Source organism: Squalius cephalus (assembly GCF_949319135.1).
Source record: "Squalius cephalus genome assembly, chromosome: 23".
NCBI classification, from domain to species: Eukaryota; Metazoa; Chordata; class Actinopteri; order Cypriniformes; family Leuciscidae; genus Squalius; species Squalius cephalus.
The window spans coordinates 11624458-11650845 of record NC_137144.1 but is presented as its reverse complement, the minus strand read 5'-3'; the positions used below and the strand labels follow the sequence as shown (position 1 = coordinate 11650845).

Sequence of the window (26388 nt, the reverse complement as noted above, 5' to 3'; positions counted from 1 at the left end):
TATATGTATTTTTGTAGACAGTATTTCAGTCATGTCCTGAAACTTGGTATTTCCATTGTGTAACATAACAGATCAGTCTGTTTACAAAGTTTTGATTTTTAGAAGAAATAGGAATATACAGTGGGATATATGTTTGCATAACTGTAATAAGAATAAAAATAAACTAAAAACAAAATAAAATAAAAACAATGCTTTGTGATTGCATTACCTAAAATTAACAGACAACTTAAACAGGCGTGAACCTAGAATAAAACCCTGGGGGATGCCACAAATAAATGCAGAAACTATTGATAGGGGCAAATTAAACTAAATAAAATTAACCAAAATAATATTCCTTTTTTTTCTATGTAGTAAACAAATAAGTTGATAGATTAATAGAGTGAATTAACTGTTCTACCATGCACTTTGTATATACACTTATTACTGCTACTTACATCAGAATAAAATAAAGGCAAAAATGTCATGAGCTGCTCTCTGTCCATTCCATCTATCCACCCCGGGGGTCCAAGAATCTACAAAAAAATATATTTTGAATATTAAGTTCTCTTGCACGCATTCAGATATTTCATATTTTGGAAATAATCTATGACTTTAAATCAATGTTTTTCAGTAAAATTATGTAAAAAGAAACATTTCCATTACACTAGGTAATATATAGCCACCATCATCATCAGTAACTCCAGTGATCAGAGGTACTTTATTAAACTGGTGGGATTGAAGAAGCTCCTCTACAGATTTCGGAAGGAACTGGCCATCCACTGTCACTCCAAAACGAAGCATTAGTTGTTCCTGTATTATAAGCCCAACATATGCAAACACACATTTATCACAGAAATTATCTGCATTAATATTATTATTAATACTGATATTAATCACTTAATGGCGTGACCTTACAAGGTTTTTTTTTACAGAAAGTAAAAACAATTTATCAAATTCTATTAAATATAAACATTTCATGTGAAAGGATGGATAGATGAATGTATGGTTGCAATGCAAACCCTAGCAATCTTTAATATGTCCTCTTCTGACATCTGCATAACACAGTCAACGATCTTCTTTGTGCTGGAAATATCACAGCCAGATGCATTTCCCACATACTACAGAAAGATGTTGATACATTTTGATTAAATATCTGTAAGTCACAGTGAAAGAAAATGAAATTTTGAATTTGTAATGAATTTGTGAAATGTACTTGGGCTGTTGGCAGAGGGTTGGGATTCATAATAGCATCCATTGCTGCCGTACCGCTCTCTGCGATAGCATAGCGAAACAGATTTGCAGATAATGGAGAAAGAACCTATAGAAGATGTAGAGAAACTTTTTAAAACACACAAAAGTCCCTAATCATTGCATGACCCCAACAACTAAATTCTTACATGTAAAGACACACTGACTCCTCCAGCAGACTCTCCAAAGATGGTCACTAATCCAGGGTCGCCCCCAAAGCTGTGGATGTTCTCCTGGACCCAATGAAGGGCAGCCACCTGGTCCAGAAGACCATAGTTTCCTGGTGCATGTTCATCTCCTGTGCTAAATGGTCATTTATCGGATACAAGGTCGTAGAGATAATGTTCAAAACATGGAAAATAGTCTACAACAGTGGTTCTCAACTTCAGTCCTCGGGACCCGTTGCTCTGCACATTTTGTATGTCTCTCTTATCTGACACACTCAGTTCAGTTCATGGAGTCTCTCCTGACGAGCTGATGATCTGGTTCAGGTGTGTTAAATAAGGGAGACATACAAAATGTGCAGAGCGGCGGGTCCCGAGGACTGGAGTTGAGAACCTCTGGTCTACAAGTATTCTATACAACTAAAGGTGCAGTCACATTTACTGTTGTTCGTGAATTTTCACGGCAAAATCTAGTAATTTCAATAGGAATTCACGCATCTGGAATTTCACACAAGGGCGAAAGGTTTCCCTAATTCTTCCAATGCAAATATTGTTTTTATATGTCAGAGTTTCTTCTATTTCAGGCACTTTTATATCTCAGTGGGTTCTTTAAAGCTGCAGTCCACAGTTTTTCCTCTTTGTCGCCATCTCTGTTCGAAATCTGCAATTGCAGTTATTCACAGGATTATCAACTTTACGTGGGTTGTGCCTCGGCACGGCACAGCGCGGATGAATCCAGTGTTTTGAGGATAATGTGTGGCTGTCAGTTGCCGCGCAGGTGTGGATACTGGCATTCGCAATCACAGATTCTACTTTTTGGAAGAATGACCAACATAAGAATTTTCACCGGAAAATGTCATCCAAGATATGTTACCAAGTAAGTAACATCCACTTTTGTTCAGACCAACTAGCTAACGTTAAGGGGAAAAAAGCATTGCAGTAAATCGCGCTGATTAAATCTAACGATCGTTTATCATATCACGTCAAACCGTGCAAATTATACTTTGTTCTCAAATTGTTAATGTTAACAACATCAGCATTGCGTGACTACATTTAATGCCCTTCAGATATTTATCCTTGTTTTCGCATGGGCCGGTTGCAGTCTATTTTTCACTGTAGCCAGTCCGAAGTCCAAAGTCTTTTGCATTTTACAACGGGTGAATCTCCAGTTGTCTAGTTGAATCGAGTTAAGGCAAGCAGATAGTTTTGAACACTGGCTGAAACATTTATTTTGAAAAAATTTTAACCCCAAAAAGTTACGGACTGGAGCTTTAACAGATTTTTATTTTTATCATTTTTTGTTGTAATGAAGATCCCATTACAAATTTATTGGGATATTTTTATCATGCCATGTTTTATTTTCACTACTTTTCAAATACCTTTTACATACAGATTTTACTGTTTCCCCAAACCTGGACTTAAACTATGACATCATAAAATATAAACCATTATATGTTTAGAATCACAAAAAGTTATAATAGTGAAATTGTAAACACTTTTAATATTATTGTGCAAAAGTTAAGTTCCCTTTCGATACAGTTCACTTGCATTGCGTCAGTTCGCTGATTCTGATGGGGAAAACAAAATTTTCTCCGAATCCTGAAACCTGATTGGTTCACGTCTGTGCAACTGCACAGACAAATGGCATTCTAGCCCACCGAAAGGGGCAGGGATGGCTGGCTATATAAGCCATGCAGAAATGCCCATTAGTCAGAATCCTTCAGCGCCAAGATTATCTCTCGCTGCTCCGAAGAAGACTGAAGCCTCTTCTTACTCTCCTCGCTTCTTCTCGCCGTTGAATGAGCCTTGCAGTGGAACAATGACGCTCTGCATGCAAGCTGATTGAATGGTGCTCTGCAAGCAAGCTGATTCAGCGATCTCTCCTGTGGCCATTCGGCGATTGATAAAAGAGCAAATGTAAGAGCAAATTTCACAGCAATGTTGAGGCAAATGTCACGCCATGAATGCGACTTGTGCAGGGTTCACCTCCAGGGCTGGACTGGGACAAAAAATCGGCCCGGGCATTTTGGCCCAGACCGGCCCACTATATGATCATAAACACCACCCATCTTTGCACGCCCTTAATTATATGCATACTAACTCCTATTCATTAAAACCACTAATGCCATGTAATGAGTGAGTATAGGAACGTGTGAGAGTTAACAGATGAAATAAGTAAAAATTTGACATTTATTAATACAGTTGAACTATACTACACAGTGATTAATCCTGAAACAAGCTATAAGATGCATTGGCATAGCAATACAAGTGTTTCTCACAGGATTTTTGTTAAAACTATGGTGGGGGGACCTCGGTACTTCTAGGGGGGTTGGGGGGCATGCCCCCCCATGCGAAAATTTTGTGCATTTTAATGTTAAATTCATCAATCTGGTGCACTTTGAGAGTTCAAAATTAAAAGCTCCAACCCATATTCAGTGTGCAAATTAAACAAAGAAAAATTCAAACCTCTTTTAGTTACAGTGTCTATTTACATTACACCTACTACATAATAATAGTTATAATATTAATCCAATGACAGTAATAGCCATATTTTGTAAAACAAATACACTAAAAAATAAAGGAAACTTTCATAATTAGTGTTGTACCAATTTCTATACTTGAAAGAGATAAGCACATGATCTTTTATTTTGACGCAAACTGCATCAAGCTTTTATTTTGGCGGAAAACATGGTTTACAAACGCCTCTCATTAAATTTCTAGTGAATTGCGGTAATCGTCAACTATGCAGATGTGGAAATAATCTACACTCATGACATAGCCTAAGTGTTTTGAAAGTAGTTCTGCTTACCGCGGACTCTACACTCTCTCATCTCTCTCCTGATCCTCGTCACTATCATCATCTGCCGCTGGAGCTGATGAAGGTCAGAAAACATTTTACAGTTTACAGTTTACAGTGTCTGCTTTAAGGGCCTGGCTCTATTTTTTCACGCTATTTCTCTGCACATTCCTTGCGTTTCTTCTCCATCTCGCTGACTATTTTGACAGATACACACTGACACTGCTGCACCCTCGCTCACTCGTTTAAAGTTGTGATTGGGCCAGCCCAGTGTCAATCAAGAAAAGAGCCAATGGGCCGCTGATCTACGTGTTTCATGGGCTGGTCTGTCAGAAAAAAAAAACTTTTTTTGACCAATGCATTACACCGGCACAAACCCAGCGCCGCCAATTAAGCAAAACAAAACGAATGGGCCGCCGATGTACAAATTTTATGGGTCGTAAAAAAAAAAAAAAAAAAAAAAAAAAAAGTATGTATGAGTATGAGATGTATCGGCCCAAAAAGCACGTCGGCCCACCGGGAAATTGCCCGGTATGCCCTATGGCCAGTCCAGCCATGTTCACCTCTAGATGAGCATCCAGAGTGCGTCTCCTGCCTGGGATCACGCTCTTCAGCGAACCGGCCGCTCCCTCATCTCCTTCCCCTCTCGAGCCAAGGCGAAAGAGTTGAGCAGCGAGACAGAAGCGAGCTCACGTCGGCCCAGCACCCGCGTGCCTCACTCTCCCCCGAAGAGTCCCCTTTACTCTTCACCCACGAGGATCAACGCCTCTCATCTGGTGCGAGTGGCATGGTCTCGTTTGGCGAGTCCAAGAGTTAAACTCAATGTCTCTGGCCACCTCTGAGTGCGAAGAGTGGGCGAACTCCGGCGATGACTCCGCCCCTCTGCCACCTAGAAGAGCTTGGCTTGGACTGATTGGCCCCAGAAGAGCCGCCCGCAGTCAACTTGATGAATGGTTCCTGCAACCAGGGCGCTGCCAGCAGGATCCTTGCCAGTGTCCAGCCCCGTTCTTCCCAGAGGTCCACCAAGAGATCACTAACTCGGAACACAAAGCTCCCCCTGTGGAAGAAGCTGTCACTGCACACCTCTGCCCGCGTACGGCTATCGTCTGGAAGACTACAGCTAGTCACCCCTCCAAGCCCTGCAGAACCACGTCAGCACTCACCTCCAGAGTATTCGCCGCTGACTGCCACGCCGGCTCTGCACTGTTTAAGTAGCTGCGCAATGCACCGTACTTGGCACTGCACACTACAAAAGCCACCACTACTGCTGGATCGGCACTTATGGCTTAATCTCACCGAGATTTAAGACGCTGACAGAACAACTTTTTTCGACTCTCCCGTCGGGCCTGTTTGGCTCCGTGGTAGACGGCTTTGTGGAGCGCTACATTGCGGCCCATAAGTCATCACAGGCTATGCGTCATTTCTTCCCAAAAAGAGCCAGCTCCTCTACTGCCTCCAGTCTCTTAAAGATTGCCCAGTCGACTCAGAAGTGACCCAGGCCAGCTTCAGCACCCGTCCAGCCCCAGCCAAAAGCGGAGAGGAGGGGGAAAGGGTTAAGTCCCACCGAGGCAGGACCACCCCCAAAGCATGCCCATCTTCCTCAGTTAAGGGCACTGGAAACAATGTTTTGTTGCCAGTTCTACTTCTTCGTCCCCAAGAAGGATGGCGGCCTCAGGCCTATCCTTGATCTGAGATGTCTGAATCGCGCCCTCATGAGATGGCCTTTCAGAACGTTAACTATTAAACAAATCCTCGTACAAATTCGCCCCGGGAATTAGTTTATATCAGTGGATCTGAAAGACGCCTACTTTCATATCCAGATAGCCCCCCACTACAGACCATTCTTGAGATTTGTGTTCAAGGGGGTGGCATACCAATAAACAGTCCTTCCATTTGGACACTCTCTAGCTCCGGGTACTTTTACGAAGTGTGTAGACACGGCTCTCTCCCCTCTGAGGAAGGGGGGAATCTGCATACTCAACTACCTCGATGATTGGCTGCTTATAGTCCAATTGGAACAGAGCTATGCGGCTTAAGGCAAATGAGTTGGTCTTTTTAAAATGAATTGTCTACCTCAGAATGATATTAAACACAAATTATCATTTGAGATGTGATAGAAACAACATTACAGCTGTAATGCATGCATATACAATATTGGACAATCTTAGTGAACATGAGAGTATATGATATATGACTTTATTTTCTAAAAATCCACAGGGAAAAAAGTGCTCACAGTTGAAGAAACAATGGAACAATTGAAAGAATATTTTTTAGCAAATAACTTAGTATGTTGAGAAGCTGTAGATGTTTTTACCTGAAAAATCCAAGTAGGCCAAGTCTATACTGGATCAAGACTACAACTACATCTTGATAAGCAGCCAAAACATGTCCGTCAAACATGGACGCAGAGGCCGCAGAAAAACCTCCGCCATGAATCCAAACCATGACCTATTGCACATCATGTATTAAAAAAGAAAAAAAACATTAACCAACATACATTTTTATGCATACAAATAGAGCAAAGCTCAATTAAATTCAGACCAAACACTTACAGGTAACTTGGTGTTGTCTCCAGGTTTAGAAGGAGTGTAAATGTTGAGGTAAAGACAGTCTTCTGATACTTCAGGGATCTCAAAACTTATAGACACATTAGCCATCAAGTCTATAAGCATCTCCCTTGCCTGTAAACACCTGGGATAAAGAAAAAAGCAAAGTGTCATTGTTTCCAAATGAAAATGCCTGACAATTTAATTTCAGTAGTTCTGCTTTAATCTCACATTGGTGGCTGTTTGGTTGCATCTCTCACTCCTTGCCATGGTTCTGCAGGTAGTGGTGGAGCCAGTCTCAGGGGGCCTACAGGTGGCTTTGCAAACGGTACACCTAGATAGCTATTGACAACTGTTTCCTTGCCCTTCGCAGTCATGAAGGAACCTCTTAGAGACCCTAATTTGGTATGTGCTACAGGTCCTGTCAAAAACAAATGTGCAACCATTCTTAATATTATACAGCGACCCTTAGCCAATTTTTTAACAATGCTGACTTTGATAACTTGCCTTCCTTTCGCTTATTTATTAATCGTGGAAGGGTTTGAGTCATGAAATTAAAGTGTTTTCCCTTCAGGTCCTTTCCAGGTTTCTGTTCCAGTCCAATGCTGAGATACTCAGCTTCAGCTCCAAATTCAGGCCACGATGTGAGGCCTGGACCATTTGGAGACCTGAAAAAGGTTTTTAAAATATAGTTTAAAACAAACTCTTAGAAATGCATTCTTTTTATACATATTTGTTTAATATAGTTTAAAAAAAATAAAATATTAGCTTGCAGAGCCGATGTGTGGGTGTATATGTATCCATATGTATCTATTGTAATATATCGTGATATGCATCGAATCGTCAGGCCCTTGTCGATACCCAGCCCTAATTTTCAGCAAAAAGTATGAAATGAATGACCTTAAAATGTCATGTATTGTAATCATCAAGTAAAAAAGTAATGTGTATTTCTTACAATTTAAATACATGTGAATGTACAGATCTTGGTCAAAATATGAATATATTTTTATTATCTAACATTAGCAAAGGTTAATAAATTTAGTAAGTATATAAAGTTAACTAATGCATTAACTGATTTTAACTAATTAAACCTACTGTAAACTTACTTCTTTTTTTTTTTACAAATGTCATGATAAATTATAATATACAGTGCTATGCATAAGTTTAGACACCCATGCTAAAGTTGACTAAAAAGAGGAATAAAAAATCATCTTTTGGAAATTGAACTTAATGCCTTAATTTAAAAAATTAGGAAAAATCCAACCTTTAAGGACACCAATTTTCTTTGTGAATGAATAATGTATCGTAAATAAATAAATGTTCTTCCTTAAAATACAGGGTGCATAAGTTTGGACACCCCTATGTTAAATTCCCATAGAAGCAGGCAGATTTTTATTTTTAAGTATTTAAAAAAAAAATTTTTTTAGGATACTATGCATCCTGATAAAGTTCCCTTGGCCTCTGGAATTAAAATAGCCCCACATCATCACATAGCCTTCACCATACCTAGAGATTGGCATGGGGTACTTTCCATAAGATCATCTCTCAATGCAAATCAAACTAGCTATTAGGCTAACTGAAATAAAACCATGCCAATCTCTAGGTATGGTGAAGGCTATGTGATGATGTGGGGCTATTTTAATTCCAAAGGCCAAGGGAACTTTATCAGGATGCATAGTATCCTAAAAAAAAAAAAAAAAAAAAAAAAACTTAAAAATAAAAATCTGCCTGCCTCTATGGGAATTTAACATAGGGGTGTCCAAACTTATGCACCCTGTATTTTAAGGAAGAACATTTATTTATTTACGATACATTATTCATTCACAAAGAAAATTGGTGTCCTTAAAGGTTGGATTTTTCCTAATTTTTTTAATTAAGGCATTAAGTTCAGTTTCCAAAAGATGATTTTTTATTCCTCTTTTTAGTCAACTTTAGCATGGGTGTCTAAACTTATGCATATCACTGTATACAGTATTAATTCATAAATATCATGTTTTTTTTGGGAGCTGCATCACATGACTTTTTACAACCTTAACTGACTGACTCAAGAGGACGGCAAGGGTCTTCACTATGATTTCACTTCCTGTTTTAAGTATGTTTCTGCATGTTGGTTGCACCACATGATTTGACTTGGCAGACATTTGATTTGTTTCAAATATTTATAACATTTGAACAAACTTCTTCAAAGATTATAGCAAACTACTTGGTAATGTTTTCAAGAATTTCATCCTTTAAACAAAGATTTTATTCATGATATCCGTCTACCACCCTGAAAAATTTCACCTGGACTTGTCTGCTGAGCCTGTGCAACATCTTTGTTGATCCTGGAACAACATTCCAATCAACCAATCAGATTTGAGGGACAAGTTTACAGTTTATGTCAAGTTTAGGCTTACAACCAGGGTTAGGTGCTTCTACATCAGTGTTATTCACCTATCATTTCCCTCTGATTTTAGGGATAAGTTATGGGTAAGGTTAGCTTAAGGGGTATGGATAGGGTTAGATGCATTTTTCAGACAGGAATGTTCTTCCAATATCAGCAAAATATGTTGACCCAGGAACACGCCTAACTCTGCAAAATTAGGACATGAGATTTGTCTCACTCACCCAGTGCGAGCAAAGTTGCCCCAGTAATTCATGACAGATCTACAAAGTTCATTTTCTTCTTTTGAGAGTTCACCTGAATTAAAACAGGAAGAAAAACAAAGAGAGACACTGTATTGATTGTCACTACATATAAAATCCTTACTTTGACAACTGTTGTGGTTAATGATATCAATGAGACTAAAGTTTGAGATCTGAAGGTATGGTCACATTTAACGTTTTTTCTGGAAATTTTCACAGTCGAAATCCAGTCATTTCAATAGTAATACACATGACTGGATATTTCGTGTGAGACCGAAAGTTTTCCCCACGCATATTTCACAACGTGTTAAAGCAAATTCACTGTGTTGACCATCTGAAAGCTGCTTGGTCTGAAAGTGATTTCTCTGTGAGCTGTGCTTCATACATTGCTACACTGCTGACAATATACAATGGACCATTTTTCTGTGGAGTTTTGTGAAAGTTCGCTAGTGTGACTGTACTTCTAAAACACTAAATCTATTTGTTATATTTTCTAATATTATTGGGGTTGTACCTTCCAGCTTTATAAGTCCATCTGCAAAGCAAAAACCAAAAACAAATACAATTTCATCTCCATGGTTACTTCCAACAAAACTGGGTCTTTTCTTTTGAAGTATACTGGGAGAATGCTGGAATTCATACACGTACACTGGTGCACCAGCATCTAGAAATAGACGAAATTGATCATTATTGTTGTGTATCACTGAAACAACATTCTACAAATTTAACACAGTCATACTTCTACAGCACATTGAACAAACTCTCACCTCTGTGGAAATTCGCTACTTTGCGAGCTGGGATGTTGTACAAAGAGTCTCCTAACATCTCTCGAAAACCATCTCGGATTTTGATCCTGTCAGTGGATGTGCCCAGATACTCATTTAAAACAAGCTCAAGAATTGACTGATCTTGGAGCTAAAGGGGATAAAAATAGACCAGAAATATTATTTAAAAAGTTTCAAGTATTTTTAAATTACAAACCATATAGGCTAGTCTTGCAGCTTACTATTAGAGTTCCTCTAAAACCCTCCACCTCCACCAGCTCCACCTGTCTAGATCTATGGAGAGTAGCAAGTCCATTCTTGCTCTGCAGCAGCAGCAATACTCAAAAGCAGCAGTGTAACAGATCTAGTCCACCAAACCAAACTATTTCAAAAGTTGTTATTAAATTATTAATATAATTTATAATTTAATATATTTCAATCATAACAACTTTTGAAATAGTTTGGCTTTGGTGGACTATATATGTATAATTGAAGATACAACTCTCTTACAGCATGATTAAACATGGTCAAAACCGGCACAATCTGCTCTATGTCCATCCCGTCTGTCCATCCTGGAGGTGACAAGAACTATGGAAAAACATTAGCTAAATGTCAATATACTGTAAAATACTGACTGATCAGTAATTTTTGGAAAAACAAATTTCATGTTTGTATTTTTACAAATTTTAAAAGTGAAGAAGTCTGTCTTTACATTTGGCAGCATATATCCACACTCATCATTAGTGATTCCGGTGATCAGAGGCACTTTATTAAACTGGTGGGATTGAAGAAGATCTGCTGCAGGTTTTGGAAGGAACTGGCCATCCACTGTCACTCCAAAAAAAAACTCTGGATGCTCCTGTTTCAAAAGACAACACACCGTTTAGTGCATAGGTGGACTGTTTGCATACATTTATGAGTGTTCACAGAGATTCAATAAGAAAGACTAGTATTTGGACAGACAGACCTTAGCAATTGTCAAGATGTTTTCTTCTGTCAGCTGCATCACACAGTCAACAATCGTCTTTGTGCTGGAAATATCACAGCCAGATATATCTCCTACAGCCTAGAGAGAAACAAGTGATATTTACATTCAATTTATTTCATTTTGACTACAGAACATTCTAAATGAATTTCTTTAGAAATTGAACAGGTGTAACTGACCTGAGCTAATGCAAGAGGGTTGGGACTCATGAGAGCATCCATTGCTGCTGTACCGCTCTCTGCGATAGCATGATGGAAGAGGTTTGCAGATAATGGTGAAAGAACCTGTGAATTTTTTGTTTTGGTTCAATGACATAATGCTAATTTTTTTACTGAAAAATACTTGAAAGTCTTATTGGAATATCAGCCTCATGGGTTTTGCGAATATGCAACCAATGAAAAGTGTTAGAAAGAGCTTGTGACTAAACCTTGTAACTGCATTGGCTTCTCAATGTGTCAGTCAAACCTCATAACTCCACCCCGACTCTATCATGAATGAAGTGCCAGGTTAGTGACCACTGCACTACACCATGCGGACCAATGCCTGCCTATGAGCTGTGAAGGTCACCAAGCACAACCATATCTGGCTTAAGCACTGAAGTACTTGATGGGCCTCGACCCAGAGAAACCTAATCACCAGCAACCAAATTAGACACATCCTGTAACACCACAGACACGCTACCTAGAAGCTCAGTGTTATAGACTCCAGGAAAAAACCCAAAGCCTCTATGCTCAGCTTTTTCTGAAATGTGAACTCTTGAATTAAACCAGTCTGAGCCACAGCAGCAGGACAGCCCAGAGCCCCTAAGAGTAGAGCTAACAGGGGAGACTATAGACATAACCTCATCTAAATCCATAGCACTACATCTAGCAGCTGAACCAGGCAATAGATGAAATACAGTGTTGCTCACAGCAACTCTACATATAACCCTGCCAGGACTGAACAAGCCTAAAGGGAAGCAATGTACCGAAGGGAGCATGCAAAGAAAGAATTCCTCAGCTTCCAAGATAAACCAGACTAATGGGCTGAAGAAAGCTCAAAGCCCCACTGCAACCTTAGAGTAGCCTGGGGACAGGGATCAACCCATTCACAAGGAGCATAATCCTGCTTCAAACCCAATATGACAATTTGGGGAGGACAACAAGTAAGAAAGTGGAATTTTCCATACTCAATCTCAGCTGTCAAGCTCTACTTGTCCTCACCCTGCTCGGGAGCTCAACCCTACTTCAAATACCAGTCACTCAAGCTCAACTCAACAGATGCTATTATGCCAGCGAGTTCACCAAAGAAGAGTGCTATATGGCAATATCACCTCTGCCCATCCTCACGAAAAATGTTTACACGAACACCTCCCAGCATTGATAAAAACACCGGCTTTTACACCCATCAAACCTCCTCTCCCTTGCGGCCACATTCTGCATAAGACCCCCAGCTGGAGGGAGGGAATTCTTTAAAAGTGAAGGAGTTGCATTATCTCACCATGACCAACACATTCAGGGCCCCTCAGTAGACATTACAGAGGAGCATGCTGAACAACGGCATTGCTCTGGACCAGATAAGAAAGCAGATCACCTCATCTCACTGCAGCTTCACACTTTCACTTAACATCAGTCTATCCTCTGGACCTAAGCCCCAGAGGAACATACTGAACAACAGCATTGCTCTGGACCAGATAAGATAGTGGATTGCATCATCTCATCACGACTCACGCTCTTAACGTTAGTCCATACTCTGTACTTAAGCTCCTGCAAAAGCAGGATGTAAGCATTAAGCAGGGTTCTCCTAAAGAAGCGAGCAGAGATAAACTGCACCCGCTGTAATCTCCAAGCCTAAAAAGCTGGAGAGGGCGATAGACCTCTTTAATTCCTCCATAGAAAAAACACCTACAGGACCATGAAGGCAGACCCCAAAATCAGCGTAAACTGAATGGGGGGTGGGGGTGGGGGGGCTAGGGAGAGAGGGGTAATGACTACTCCTTCAGCCCTCACAGACCCCCAGTGAGGGATACATCTCCTGAAAGCTGCTGACTGAGACCTCGCCTTTGTAACTTCTCTACTACTGTCTCACCGGCAGTCTGTAGAGGTCAGAGTGTGACATCAGAGCACCAATAAGAACGTTTTTTTCATTTTCCTTGTCACAGATGCCTCTCTGTAGCAATTATAGCAACCACTGAATGACCAATGCACAGTCCCTCCTCACGTGAATAGTTTACCTACACGGGACACACTATACGAGCTGAACCAAATTCCTCCATGATCTCGACAACTCAATGAGAAGATCTGGGAGAAATAAAAGGCTCACAGACTTATATGTGGGGCAGCGGAGGAGGTGTATTATTAATAACACCTGCCTCAACTCTCAATTCCTCATAACTAGACACGCCACATTAAAATGCTCTCAGCCAGGTCAGAAGCGCCCGCAGAGGGGCTTCCTGAACCCACAAGAGAACAACAGAGCTAGCAGGAGAAGCCCAAAAAGAAAAAAAACTCCTGTCAGACTCCGTCCCATGCTCCACCTACATTCCCCATGATCAATCCTAGGCAGCAATGGGATCGGAACGACGAAGTGCAGACTCTCAACTCTCATCCCTCAAGAGAGAGTCAAGCAAGGGTGGAGCTTCTCACAGCAAATGCTTCAGAATGAATGCATTCAACTCCCTCAAAAGCCAAACGTGCTCGGTGCAAATGCTTGATTCTCATCGCTCTAAAGAGAATCAAGCAAGAACAGAACTTCTTACCTCAAATGCATTGCAATGAGTGTATCTAGCTCCATCGAGAGTTGAATCCGCTCCAACAGACTCTTATCTTCACACCCGCATGCAAACAAAGCGGCTTCCTGAAGACAAAAAAGCTGATGACGTGTAATGCAGGCACCCTTCTGTATGCCTGGGCACTCTCACGTGCTTCACACACAGGGTTTCGCAGGACATGTCTCCGTAGCGTCAGCAACTGACAAAGCGAGGAGTTCCTTCAAAAGGGAACTCGCGGTTATGGTAAGGGGTGTGACATTTCCCAAACATGCTCGAAACGGTTGACCAATCACAACACACTGGGCCAGCCAACCAACCAGAGCACATTTTGCTTTTTTAAAAGGAGGGGCTTCATAGAGACAGGAACAAAACAGAGCGTTACTGAGAGACATATATATATATATATATATAATGTTTTTTTCTTTTTATCTTTATTTTTCTTACATGTAAAGACACACTGACTCCTCCAGAAGACTCTCCAAAGATTGTCACTAATCCAGGGTCGCCCCCAAAGCTGTGGATGTTCTCCTGAACCCAATGAAGGGCAGCCACCTGGTCCAGAAGACCATAGTTTCCTGGCGCATGTTCATCTCCTGTGCTGCAAAAAGAAAAGGAAACTTTTATCTGAATCTGTGATTAAATACAGAAAAATGTATTCACATAATAGGGCATGCACCAAAATTAGTTTTTTTTTTATGAAACACTGAAGCCAAAATAAAATAATGATGAAATATCGTCAATCATTTTGGCCCTTCAGAACTTTTTCGCTAATTAGGGGCCAAGCACCGAAGGTGCGGAGGCACCTATTGTAATCGTTAGTGTTCTTATTAGGGGCCAAGCACCGAAGGTGCGGAGGCACCTACTGTATCTGTTCCAGTTCTTATTCTTCTTTTTCCGACTGGGAGTCTATGGCAGCCCATAGAACCGCTTGCAGGAAAGTTATGAAATTTGGCACACTGATAAAGGACAGTCTGAAAAGTCACCATAGCAAATTTGGAGTCTCCAACTCAATGTCACTCACTTTCACTCATGTTTATGCTAATAACTTTTGAACCACAAGGGCTAGAAATAAAATTCATAAAAATTGATCACACCGTTCTCGAATACCGCGCAAATTAATTTTATGTAGTGCTTGCAAAAACAGACATAAGGCTGTATCTCCGCAACGGTTTATCTTATTCAGACCAAACTTGGTACATGTCATCACAAGCATGACCTGAGGTTACATGCTGCATTTCGCCGCAGTGCCACCTACTGGTCCGGAGACATGAAAAATGGATATTTTTGCTTATAACTTCTGAACAGTTTGTCCAAAAATCATAAAATCCGTCTCATTAGATGCAGGGCAACATGCCGAGTCGAATGATATCCAATTTTACCATATCGGCCATTTTGAATTTTGTGCTAAAATGCTCTATTTTAGGAACGCATGAACGGATTGTTACGAAACTTGGTATGGGTCATCAGCACGATGTCCTGAAGGAGCCTGAGAAGTTTCGAAACAGGGCCACCTAGTGGTGAATTTATTTTCCAAATGCTTATAACTTTGGGTGTGGTCGACTTATTTTCAGGAGACTCATCTCATTAGACTCCTGAATCCTTGCCGAGTCCTACGATACCAAACATGCTAGGTTTTGCCTTACGGTTTGTGTAGCATTGTGATTTAGCGCTTAAAAAACATTTGCCGATATCTTCGAAATCACTAGTCCGATCGAGACGAAACCACTGTCAGAAGTTTGGAAACATAGGTCGATAGCAGAACACCAATTCCCAAATGCGAAAATATTGATAGTAAGGGGTAGTAAAATCCAATCAAAGTCATGTGTCAGTCATTTTTTACGTGTTTTTTCATATAAATGTCTATAACTCCGAAGCGAATTGAGATATTTTCACCAAAATTGACACACATATGTATGGGCTCCCTCTGAGGACACACACAAAAAAATGGTGGGACTAAGCCTCTTGGTGGCGCTATAATAGAACAAAACATGAAATTCCCATTGACTTCAATACAGTTTTGTGAAATAAAATGCTATACTTAACGAATACATTGGTGTAATATTACGAAACTCAGAATGTGCCATCTGTACCATCCCCTGAAGGTACCCAAAATATTTTGAGACAGCGCCACCTTTTGGTCAAAAGTTATAACAAAATTTTCAAAACTGCTAATAACTTTTGAATAAATCGGCCTATTGTAATGCCACTGGTCTTAATAGATTCCTTGGTTCACACTGTGAACATACCCACGTGTACCTTATTTGGCCTAACTTCCAGTCCGCCATCTTGATTTTCATTCAAAACCTACTTTTTCGAACACCTCCTAGACCGTTTGTCCGATTTTCACCAAAATCGAATCGTATCATCTCCAGACCGTGCCGACTAAAAGTTATGGATTTCGTGTTGATAGACGAAACCGTTTTCGTATAGTGCAGCAGCAAAGTTGAGGCATGATGCCAAAAGGACTATTTAGTCTTTATCTCTGCAATGCCTTGACATATTGATACCAAACTTTGTATGTGTCATTGTCACTTCACTCTGACCACATCACACCAGTTTTGTTACTGCACCACCTATTGGTCGAAAGTGATAATCAATTAAATCATATTTTTAATTTCTGTTAATGTGATTTTTCAGCCATTTCGCCTAAAATACTCTTGATTGTCTTTAATTGCTCATTGTTGCAGTTGGTCTGACACTTTAAGCACTGTTGGCATGTCTTGTCATCTTATTCTGCTTGGCCCCGATAATTGCTGCTTGCAGCTATATTTAGGGGTTCAAGCACGAAGTGCTGAAACCCTATTGTAATTGTACTGATTTTTATTATTATTAGGGGTTCAAGCACGAAGTGCTGAAACCCTATTGTAATTGTGCTGATTTTTATTAGGGGTTCAAGCACGAAGTGCTGAAACCCTATTGTAATTGTGCTGATTTTTATTATTATTATTATTATTATTATTATTATTCCGCCGTAAAACGCATCGTGCAGCCCAAACCGTAAGAGCTGGAACTTTGAAACTTTGACAGATGGTAGTACAAAAATCGAGGAGAGGTTCAGAGATTATGACCCCGATTGGCCCATAGGTGGCGCTATAGCGACCAAAAGCGCGAAACTGCTCATAACTCCTAGACCGTATGTCGTAGACTCAAGTGTGTTATATCATTGGAAAGCTGGACGCCTGACGAACAAAACGTATATCTCCGATTTCATTTCCGCCATGATAGATTTTCCGCCATTTTGAATTTTGTCAAAAATCTACTTTTGCGAACTAGTCCCTGGTTTTTTGCCCGATTGGAACCAAACTAGTGCAGAAATGTTCTCTGGAGACTGAATATCAATAATTATTGAAAAAAAGTGGAAATTTCGATTCACGGTCGCTAAGGGGCGCCAAAACGTACGTTGTGGGAGGGGCCTATTTTACTAAAATGGCTATAACTCCCGATGTAAATGAGGTATCTTAAAAAGGGTAAAAAAATCGCGACGATTGGCCTCATGGTGGCGCTATAAAATGAAAAAAACATAAAACAGGTTATAACCACCTGACCGTTAGTCCGATTGACTTGAAAATTGGTATGCAGTGTCTTGGTCCAAGGTGCCATGTATGTGTATGAGGACATTGGCGTATCTCAAAAAACATGGCCGCCATCGGCCAACGAAGTTTGAGCACCTATTAGACAAGGTTAACGGAGGCCGATCGGAACGAAACTCAATGGGCATGTTCGGCTCATGGCCCTAAAGGTCTGTAAGAATTTTGAAAGAAATCGGCCACTAGTTGGCGCTAACGAGTTTTACGGCTCTGTAATCACGTGGTGTTACAAATATCCACACAATATGCATATCATTTGATAGATCTCCTCATCCTGAACAACTTTGCCTCAAGAACCATTGCTGTCAATCAAACTGTTCATTAATTATTCATTAATATGTTAAAAACCTACTTTTGCGAACTAGTCCTAGGTTTTTTGCCCGATCGGAACCAGACCAGTCTAGGACAATTCTCTGGACTCTCTAGATCAATAATTATCAAAAAAAAGTTGAACTTTTGCATTTGGATGGCTGTAATAGGGTAATTTATAAAATGGGCGTGTCAAAATACATTAAAAAGCCTATAAATCCTAAATAAAAACTCAGAACTTCACAAAAATTGGTCAGCATATGTGACATAACATCATTAACAAGCATGAAAAATTCTATGGAGATCGGACGATAGGTGGCGCTATAACTGTTAAAAAGCTTTAAAATCATATATTTCCTATGGTAAACTGCCTGTATTGGCTGTAAATGGTCTTTTCCATCTCTGATCATATAATTTTCATATCATAATGTTCAAAACTAGTGCAATACAATTCTCTGGACTCACTAGATCAATAATTGTCAGAAAAAGTTGAACTACTTCATTTGGATAGCTATAATAGGTTCACTTCAAAATCTGGCCTTTACCAAGTGTCCCCGAAAGCCTATATCTCTTTAATCAATGCTCAGACCTTCTTAAAAACAAGTCAGAACGTGTGAAATATCACCCTGAACAAGCATGAAAATTTTCAGACAGATCGGACAAAATTTGCCTCTATAACAGTTAAAAAGGTGAAAATGATATGAATTAATGGCATGTTAAGCCAATAAGTGGTATTTTACTGCCCCCTGCTGTTTAAAAGAGTCATTTTCTCATATTGGTATTGGTATCAGCCATGGTAAATCATGATAAATGATGGTGTGTGTGTGTGTGTGTGTGTGTGTGTGTGTGTGTGTGTGTGTGTGTGTGTGTGTGTGTGTGTGGTACAAATATAACAAAGGTTTTATTTTCCAACATGAAAACAAACATAACAGAGTGCTAGTGCACAAACAATAACCGACAATGATAATGGATGAGAGGGGAACTTAAATACACAGATCAAGACAAGGACAACAGGTGACGGTTATGATGATGAGGAGCAGGTGATGATGAGGAGGGTGATGAGGAGCAGGTGCAGGTGATGACGACAGATGGTGAATGTGATGAAGACAGAAGGTGAATGTGATGAAGGTGAATGTGACACCAATATCACTGAAACATTTGTGTGTGTGTGTGTGTGTGTGTAGCATTATTGTGTGTAGCATATGTAGCAAGTATGCATTATTGAGTTAACATGGAAACACTGGTTTGCTTTAGTGCAGAAAACTGGTCAAAATCATGAGGTTTAAAGTGAAAGTGAGCCAATAAGTGGTCTTCTACTGCCCTCTGCTGGCCATTCTACTTATTAATTAAATTTTTCCACATGTGCTTGCATTTAAACTTGAATACACACTAAAAATCACTTATATAGCAATAACTATTATAACACAATCATATTTTGTCAGTGTTAATCACTTTATTTGCACTGACACTTCAAATAATTGCTAGTAATGTGGTAAATCATGGTAAATCATGGTTAACTATGCTGTGTGTGTGTGTGTGTGTGTGTGTGTGTGTGTGTGTGTGTGTGTGTGTGTGTGTGTGTGTGTGTAAGCATGCATTGAGTTAACATGGATAAACTGGTTTGCTTTAGTGCAGAAAACTGGTTTAAAGTGAAAGTGAGCCAATAAGTGGTCTTCTACTGCCCTCTGCTGGCCATTCTACTTATTAATGAAATATTTCAACATGTGCTTGCATTCATACTTGAATACACACTAAAAAAAATCACTTATATAGCAATAACTATTATAACACAATCATATTTTGTCAGTGTTAATCACTTTATTTGCACTGACACTTCAAATAATTGCTAGTAATGTGATAAATCAGGCTAGAAACATGGTAAATCAAAGTAAATAATACTAGATTGTCGTTTATCTCCTGGTAAATAATACTAGAACGTGGTATATCATGGTAAATCATGGTTAACTATGCTGTGTGTGTATGTGTGTGTGTGTGTGTGTGTGTGTGTGTGTGTGTGTGTGTGTGTGTGTGTGTGTGTGTGTGTGTGTGTGTGTGTGTGTAAGCATGCATTGAGTTAACATGGATAAACTGGTTTGCTTTAGTGCAGAAAACTGGTTTAAAGTGAAAGTGAGCCAATAAGTGGTCTTCTACTGCCCTCTGCTGGCCATTCTACTTATTAATGAAATATTTCAACATGTGCTTGCATTCATACTTGAATACACACTAAACAAATCACTTATATAGCAATAACTATTATAACACAATCATATTTTGTCAGTGTTAATCACTTTATTTGCACTGACACTTCAAATAATTGCTAGTAATGTGATAAATCAGGCTAGAAACATGGTAAATCAAAGTAAATAATACTAGATTGTCGTTTATCTCCTGGTAAATAATACTAGAACGTGGTATATCATGGTAAACCATGGTTAACTATGCTGTGTGTGTATGTGTGTGTGTGTGTGTGTGTGTGTGTGTGTGTGTGTGTGTGTGTGTGTGTGTGTGTGTGTGTGTGTGTAAGCATGCATTGAGTTAACATGGAAAAACTGGTTTGCTTTAGTGCAGAAAACTGGTTTAAAGTGAAAGTGAGCCAATAAGTGGTCTTCTAGTGCCCTCTGCTGGCCATTCTACTTAATAATGAAATATTTTACATGTGCTTTTGCATTCATACTTGGACACACACTAAAAATCACGTATATAACTTACTATTATAACACAATAATATTTTGTCAGTGTTCATCACCTCATTTGCACTGACACTTGACATAATTGCTAGTAATGTGGTTAATCATGCTAGAAACATTGTAAATCATAGTAAATAATACTGAAATGAGGTGTATCAAGGTAAATCATGCTAGAATCCTAATAAATCATTCTGGAACATGGTATATGATAGTAAATCATGCTAGAATCATATTAAATAATTCTAGAATGTGGCAAATCGTTGTGGGAGGAGCCTATTTTACTCAAATGGCTATAACTCAAGAAGTAAATGAGATATCTTCACCAAACTCAGTACACATGTGTATGGGTTCAATTTGAGGTCACAGTAAACAATTTTATGGAGATCGGACCATAGGTGGCGCTATAACTGTTAAAAAGCTTTAAAACCATATATATCCCATGGTAAACTGCCTGTATTGGCTGTAAATGGTCTTTTCCATCTATTATGTCAGTGGTTACATGCTTGCTAAATAAATCTTAATAACTTTTGATGCTTTTGTGCTTAAATGCCTTAAAGGCCTTAACTGCTTGAACCCCGATAAATGCTGCTTGCAGCTTTAATTATTATTATTATTCCGCCGTAAAACGCATCGTGCAGCCCAAACCGTAAGAGCTGGAACTTTGAAACTTTGACAGATGGTAGTACAAAAATCGAGGAAAGGTTCAGAGATTATGACCCCGATTGGCCCATAGGTGGCGCTATAACAACCAAAAGCGCGAAACTGCTCATAACTCCTAGACCGTATGTCGTAGACTCAAGTGTCTTATATCATTGGAAAGCTGGACGCCTGACGAACAAAACGTATATCTCCGATTTCATTTCCGCCATGATAGATTTTCCGCCATTTTGAATTTTGTCAAAAATCTACTTTTGCGAACTAGTCCCTGGTTTTTTGCCCGATTGGAACCAAACTAGTGCAGAAATGTTCTCTGGAGACTGAGTATCAATAATTATCGAAAAAAAGTGGAAATTTCGATTCACGGTCGCTAAGGGGCGCCAAAACGTACGTTGTGGGAGGGGCCTATTTTACTAAAATGGCTATAACTCCCGATGTAAATGAGGTATCTTCACCAAACTTGGTACACATGTGTATGAGCTTACTCTGGGGTCACAGTAAAAAAATCGCGACGATTGGCCTCATGGTGGCGCTATAAAATGAAAAAAACATAAAACAGGCTATAACCACCTGACCGTTAGTCCGATTGACTTGAAAATTGGTATGCAGTGTCTTGGTCCAAGGTGCCATGTATGTGTATGAGGACATTGGCGTATCTCAAAAAACATGGCCGCCATCGGCCAACGAAGTTTGAGCACCTATTAGACAAGGTTAACGGAGGCCGATCGGAACGAAACTCAATGGGCATGTTCGGCTCATGGCCCTAAAGGTCTGTAAGAATTTTGAAAGAAATCGGCCACTAGTTGGCGCTAACGAGTTTTACGGCTCTGTAATCACGTGGTGTTACAAATATCCACACAATATGCATATCATTTGATAGATCTCCTCATCCTGAACAACTTTGCCTCAAGAACCATTGCTGTCAATCAAACTGTTCATTAATTATTCATTAATATGTTAAAAACCTACTTTTGCGAACTAGTCCTAGGTTTTTTGCCCGATCGGAACCAGACCAGTCTAGGACAATTCTCTGGACTCTCTAGATCAATAATTATCAAAAAAAAGTTGAACTTTTGCATTTGGATGGCTGTAATAGGGTAATTTATAAAATGGGCGTGTCAAAATACATTAAAAAGCCTATAAATCCTAAATAAAAACTCAGAACTTCACAAAAATTGGTCAGCCTATGTGTCATAACATCATTAACAAGCATGCAAAATTCTATGGAGATCGGACGATAGTTGGCGCTATAACTGTTAAAAAGCTTTAAAATCATATATTTCCTATGGTAAACTGCCTGTATTGGCTGTAAATGGTCTTTTCCATCTCTGATCATATAATTTTCATATCATAATGTTCAAAACTAGTGCAATACAATTCTCTGGACTCACTAGATCAATAATTGTCAGAAAAAGTTGAACTACTTCATTTGGATAGCTATAATAGGTTCACTTCAAAATCTGGCCTTTACCAAGTGTCCCCGAAAGCCTATATCTCTTTAATCAATGCTCAGACCTTCTTAAAAACAAGTCAGAACGTGTGAAATATCACCCTGAACAAGCATGAAAATTTTCAGACAGATCGGACAAAATTTGCCTCTATAACAGTTAAAAAGGTGAAAATGTTATGAATTAATGGCATGTTAAGCCAATAAGTGGTATTTTACTGCCCCCTGCTGTTTAAAATAGTCATTTTCTCATATTGGTATTGGTATCAGCCATGGTAAATCATGATAAATGATGGTGTGTGTGTGTGTGTGTGTGTGTGTGTGTGTGTGTGTGTGTGTGTGTGTGTGTGTGTGTGTGTGTGGTACAAATATAACAAAGGTTTTATTTTCCAACATGAAAACAAACATAACAGAGTGCTAGTGCACAAACAATAACCGACAATGATAATGGATGAGAGGGGAACTTAAATACACAGATCAAGACAAGGACAACAGGTGACGGTTATGATGATGAGGAGCAGGTGATGATGAGGAGGGTGATGAGGAGCAGGTGCAGGTGATGACGACAGATGGTGAATGTGATGAAGACAGAAGGTGAATGTGATGAAGGTGAATGTGACACCAATATCACTGAAACATTTGTGTGTGTGTGTGTGTGTGTGTGTGTGTGTGTGTGTGTGTGTGTGTGTGTGTAGCATTATTGTGTGTAGCATATGTAGCAAGTATGCATTATTGAGTTAACATGGAAACACTGGTTTGCTTTAGTGCAGAAAACTGGTCAAAATCATGAGGTTTAAAGTGAAAGTGAGCCAATAAGTGGTCTTCTACTGCCCTCTGCTGGCCATTCTACTTATTAATTAAATTTTTCCACATGTGCTTGCATTTATACTTGAATACACACTAAAAATCACTTATATAGCAATAACTATTATAACACAATCATATTTTGTCAGTGTTAATCACTTTATTTGCACTGACACTTCAAATAATTGCTAGTAATGTGGTAAATCATGGTAAATCATGGTTAACTATGCTGTGTGTGTGTGTGTGTGTGTGTGTGTGTGTGTGTGTGTGTGTGTGTGTGTGTGTGTGTGTGTGTGTGTGTGTGTAAGCATGCATTGAGTTAACATGGATAAACTGGTTTGCTTTAGTGCAGAAAACTGGTTTAAAGTGAAAGTGAGCCAATAAGTGGTCTTCTACTGCCCTCTGCTGGCCATTCTACTTATTAATGAAATATTTCAACATGTGCTTGCATTCATACTTGAATACACACTAAAAAAATCACTTATATAGCAATAACTATTATAACACAATCATATTTTGTCAGTGTTAATCACTTTATTTGCACTGACACTTCAAATAATTGCTAGTAATGTGATAAATCAGGCTAGAAACATGGTAAATCAAAGTAAATAATACTAGATTGTCGTTTATCTCCTGGTAAATAATACTAGAACGTGGTATATCATGGTAAATCATGGTTAACTATGCTGTGTGTGTATGTGTGTGTGTGTGTGTGTGTGTGTGTGTGTGTGTGTGTGTGTGTGTGTGTAAGCATGCATTGAGTTAACATGGAAAAACTGGTTTGCTTTAGTGCAGAAAACTGGTTTAAAGTGAAAGTGAGCCAATAAGTGGTCTTCTAGTGCCCTCTGCTGGCCATTCTACTTAATAATGAAATATTTTACATGTGCTTTTGCATTCATACTTGGACACACACTAAAAATCACGTATATAACTAACTATTATAACACAATAATATTTTGTCAGTGTTCATCACCTCATTTGCACTGACACTTGACATAATTGCTAGTAATGTGGTTAATCATGCTAGAAACATTGTAAATCATAGTAAATAATACTGAAATGAGGTGTATCAAGGTAAATCATGCTAGAATCCTAATAAATCATTCTGGAACATGGTATATGATAGTAAATCATGCTAGAATCATATTAAATAATTCTAGAATGTGGCAAATCGTTGTGGGAGGAGCCTATTTTACTCAAATGGCTATAACTCAAGAAGTAAATGAGATATCTTCACCAAACTCAGTACACATGTGTATGGGTTCAATTTGAGGTCACAGTAAACATTTTTATGGAGATCGGACCATAGGTGGCGCTATAACTGTTAAAAAGCTTTAAAACCATATATATCCCATGGTAAACTGCCTGTATTGGCTGTAAATGGTCTTTTCCATCTATTATGTCCGTGGTTACATGCTTGCTAAATAAATCTTAATAACTTTTGATGCTTTTGTGCTTAAATGCCTAAAAGGCTTTAACTGCTTGAACCCCGATAAATGCTGCTTGCAGCTTTAATTAGGGGTTCAAGCACGAAGTGCTGAAACCCTATTGTAATTGTGCTGATTTTTAGGGGTTCAAGCACGAAGTGCTGAAACCCTATTGTAATTGTACTGATTTTTATTATTATTATTTTTCTTCTGCCGTAAAACGCATCGTGCAGCCCAAACCGTAAGTGCTAGAGACTTGAAACTTTGCCAGATGGTAGTACAAAAATCGAGGAGAGGTTATCAAAATATGACCCCGATTGGCCCATAGGTGGCGCTACAGTGCAAAAAACAAAAAAAAATCATATTTTTGCTTAAATCTCATTAACCGTTTGTCACAGACTCAAGTGTCTTATATCATTGGAATCCTTGGGTCAAGCCGAACAAAAAAGGCCTCAAGGATTTCATTTCCGGTATGCAAATTTTCCGCCATTTTGAATTATGTCCAAAACCTACTTTTGCGAACTAGTCCCTGGTTTTGTGTCCGATCGGAACCAAACCAGTGCAGAAATGTTCTCTGGAGTCAGAATATCAATAATTATCGAAAAAAAGTTGAAATTTCGATTGACGGTCGCTAAGGGGCGCCAAAATGTTTGAAGAAGGCGGAGCCTATTTTACTAAAATGGCTATAACTCCAGAAGTAAATGAGGTATATTCACCAAACTCGGTACACCTGTGTAAGAGGTCAATCTGAGGTCATAGTAAAAAGATTGCGGCGATTGGCCACATGGTGGCGCTATAACATGAAAAAAACATAAATCAGGCTGTAACCACCTGACCGTTAGTCCGATTGACTTGAAAATTGGTATGCAGTGTCTTGGTCCAAGCTGTCATGTATATCTATGAGGACATTGGTGTATCTCAAAAAACATGGCCGCCATCGGCCAATGAAGTTTGAGCACCTATTAGACAAGGTTAACGGAGGCCGATCGGAACAAAACTCGGTGGGCATGTTCGACTCATGGCCCTAGAGGTCTGTAACAATTTTGAAAGAAATCGGCCACTAGTTGGCGCTAACGAGTTTTATGGCTCTGTAATCACGTGGTGTTACACTTATCATCACAAAATGCATATCATTTGATAGACCTGCTCATGCTGAACAACTTTGCCTCTAGAACCATTGCTGTCAATCAAACAGTTTATTAATTATTCACGAATATGTTAAAAACCTACTTTTGCGAACTAGTCCCTGGTTTTTTGCCCGATCGGAACCAAACGAGTCTAGGACAATTCTCTGGACTCTTTAGATCAATAATTATCAAAAAAAAGTTGAACTTTTGCATTTGGATGGCTGTAATAGGGTCATTTATAAAATGGGTGTGGCAAAATGCACTAAAAAGCCTATAAATCACATATAAAAACTCATAACTTCACAAAAATTGGTGAGCATATGTGACATAACATCATTAATAACCATGCACAAATTTATGGAGATCGGACGATAGGTGGCGCTTTAACTTTTAAAAAGCTGTAAAACCATATATTTCCTATGGTAAATTGCCTGTATTGGCTGTAAATGGTCTTTTCCATCTATGATCATATAGTTTTCATATAAT

At 39.2% G+C, this 26388-nt stretch overlaps 1 protein-coding gene across 1 annotated transcript in view; it reads right to left on the bottom strand.

The window, feature by feature from the left end:
- Window positions 1–26388, bottom strand: part of LOC307151640 (uncharacterized protein) — a 124663-nt gene that overhangs the window by 19496 nt on the left and 78779 nt on the right. The window contains exons 55-71 of the mRNA XM_079859754.1: window positions 14302–14455; window positions 11288–11392; window positions 11091–11189; window positions 10836–10982; window positions 10634–10711; window positions 10127–10274; window positions 9874–10023; window positions 9342–9414; window positions 7242–7402; window positions 6966–7155; window positions 6741–6879; window positions 6503–6636; window positions 1377–1530; window positions 1193–1297; window positions 999–1097; window positions 643–789; window positions 435–512 (exon numbers count right to left, since the gene is read on the bottom strand). Coding sequence (XP_079715880.1) covers window positions 435–512; window positions 643–789; window positions 999–1097; window positions 1193–1297; window positions 1377–1530; window positions 6503–6636; window positions 6741–6879; window positions 6966–7155; window positions 7242–7402; window positions 9342–9414; window positions 9874–10023; window positions 10127–10274; window positions 10634–10711; window positions 10836–10982; window positions 11091–11189; window positions 11288–11392; window positions 14302–14455 — 2161 coding nt within the window. The remainder of the gene's footprint in view (window positions 1–434; window positions 513–642; window positions 790–998; window positions 1098–1192; window positions 1298–1376; window positions 1531–6502; window positions 6637–6740; window positions 6880–6965; window positions 7156–7241; window positions 7403–9341; window positions 9415–9873; window positions 10024–10126; window positions 10275–10633; window positions 10712–10835; window positions 10983–11090; window positions 11190–11287; window positions 11393–14301; window positions 14456–26388) is intronic.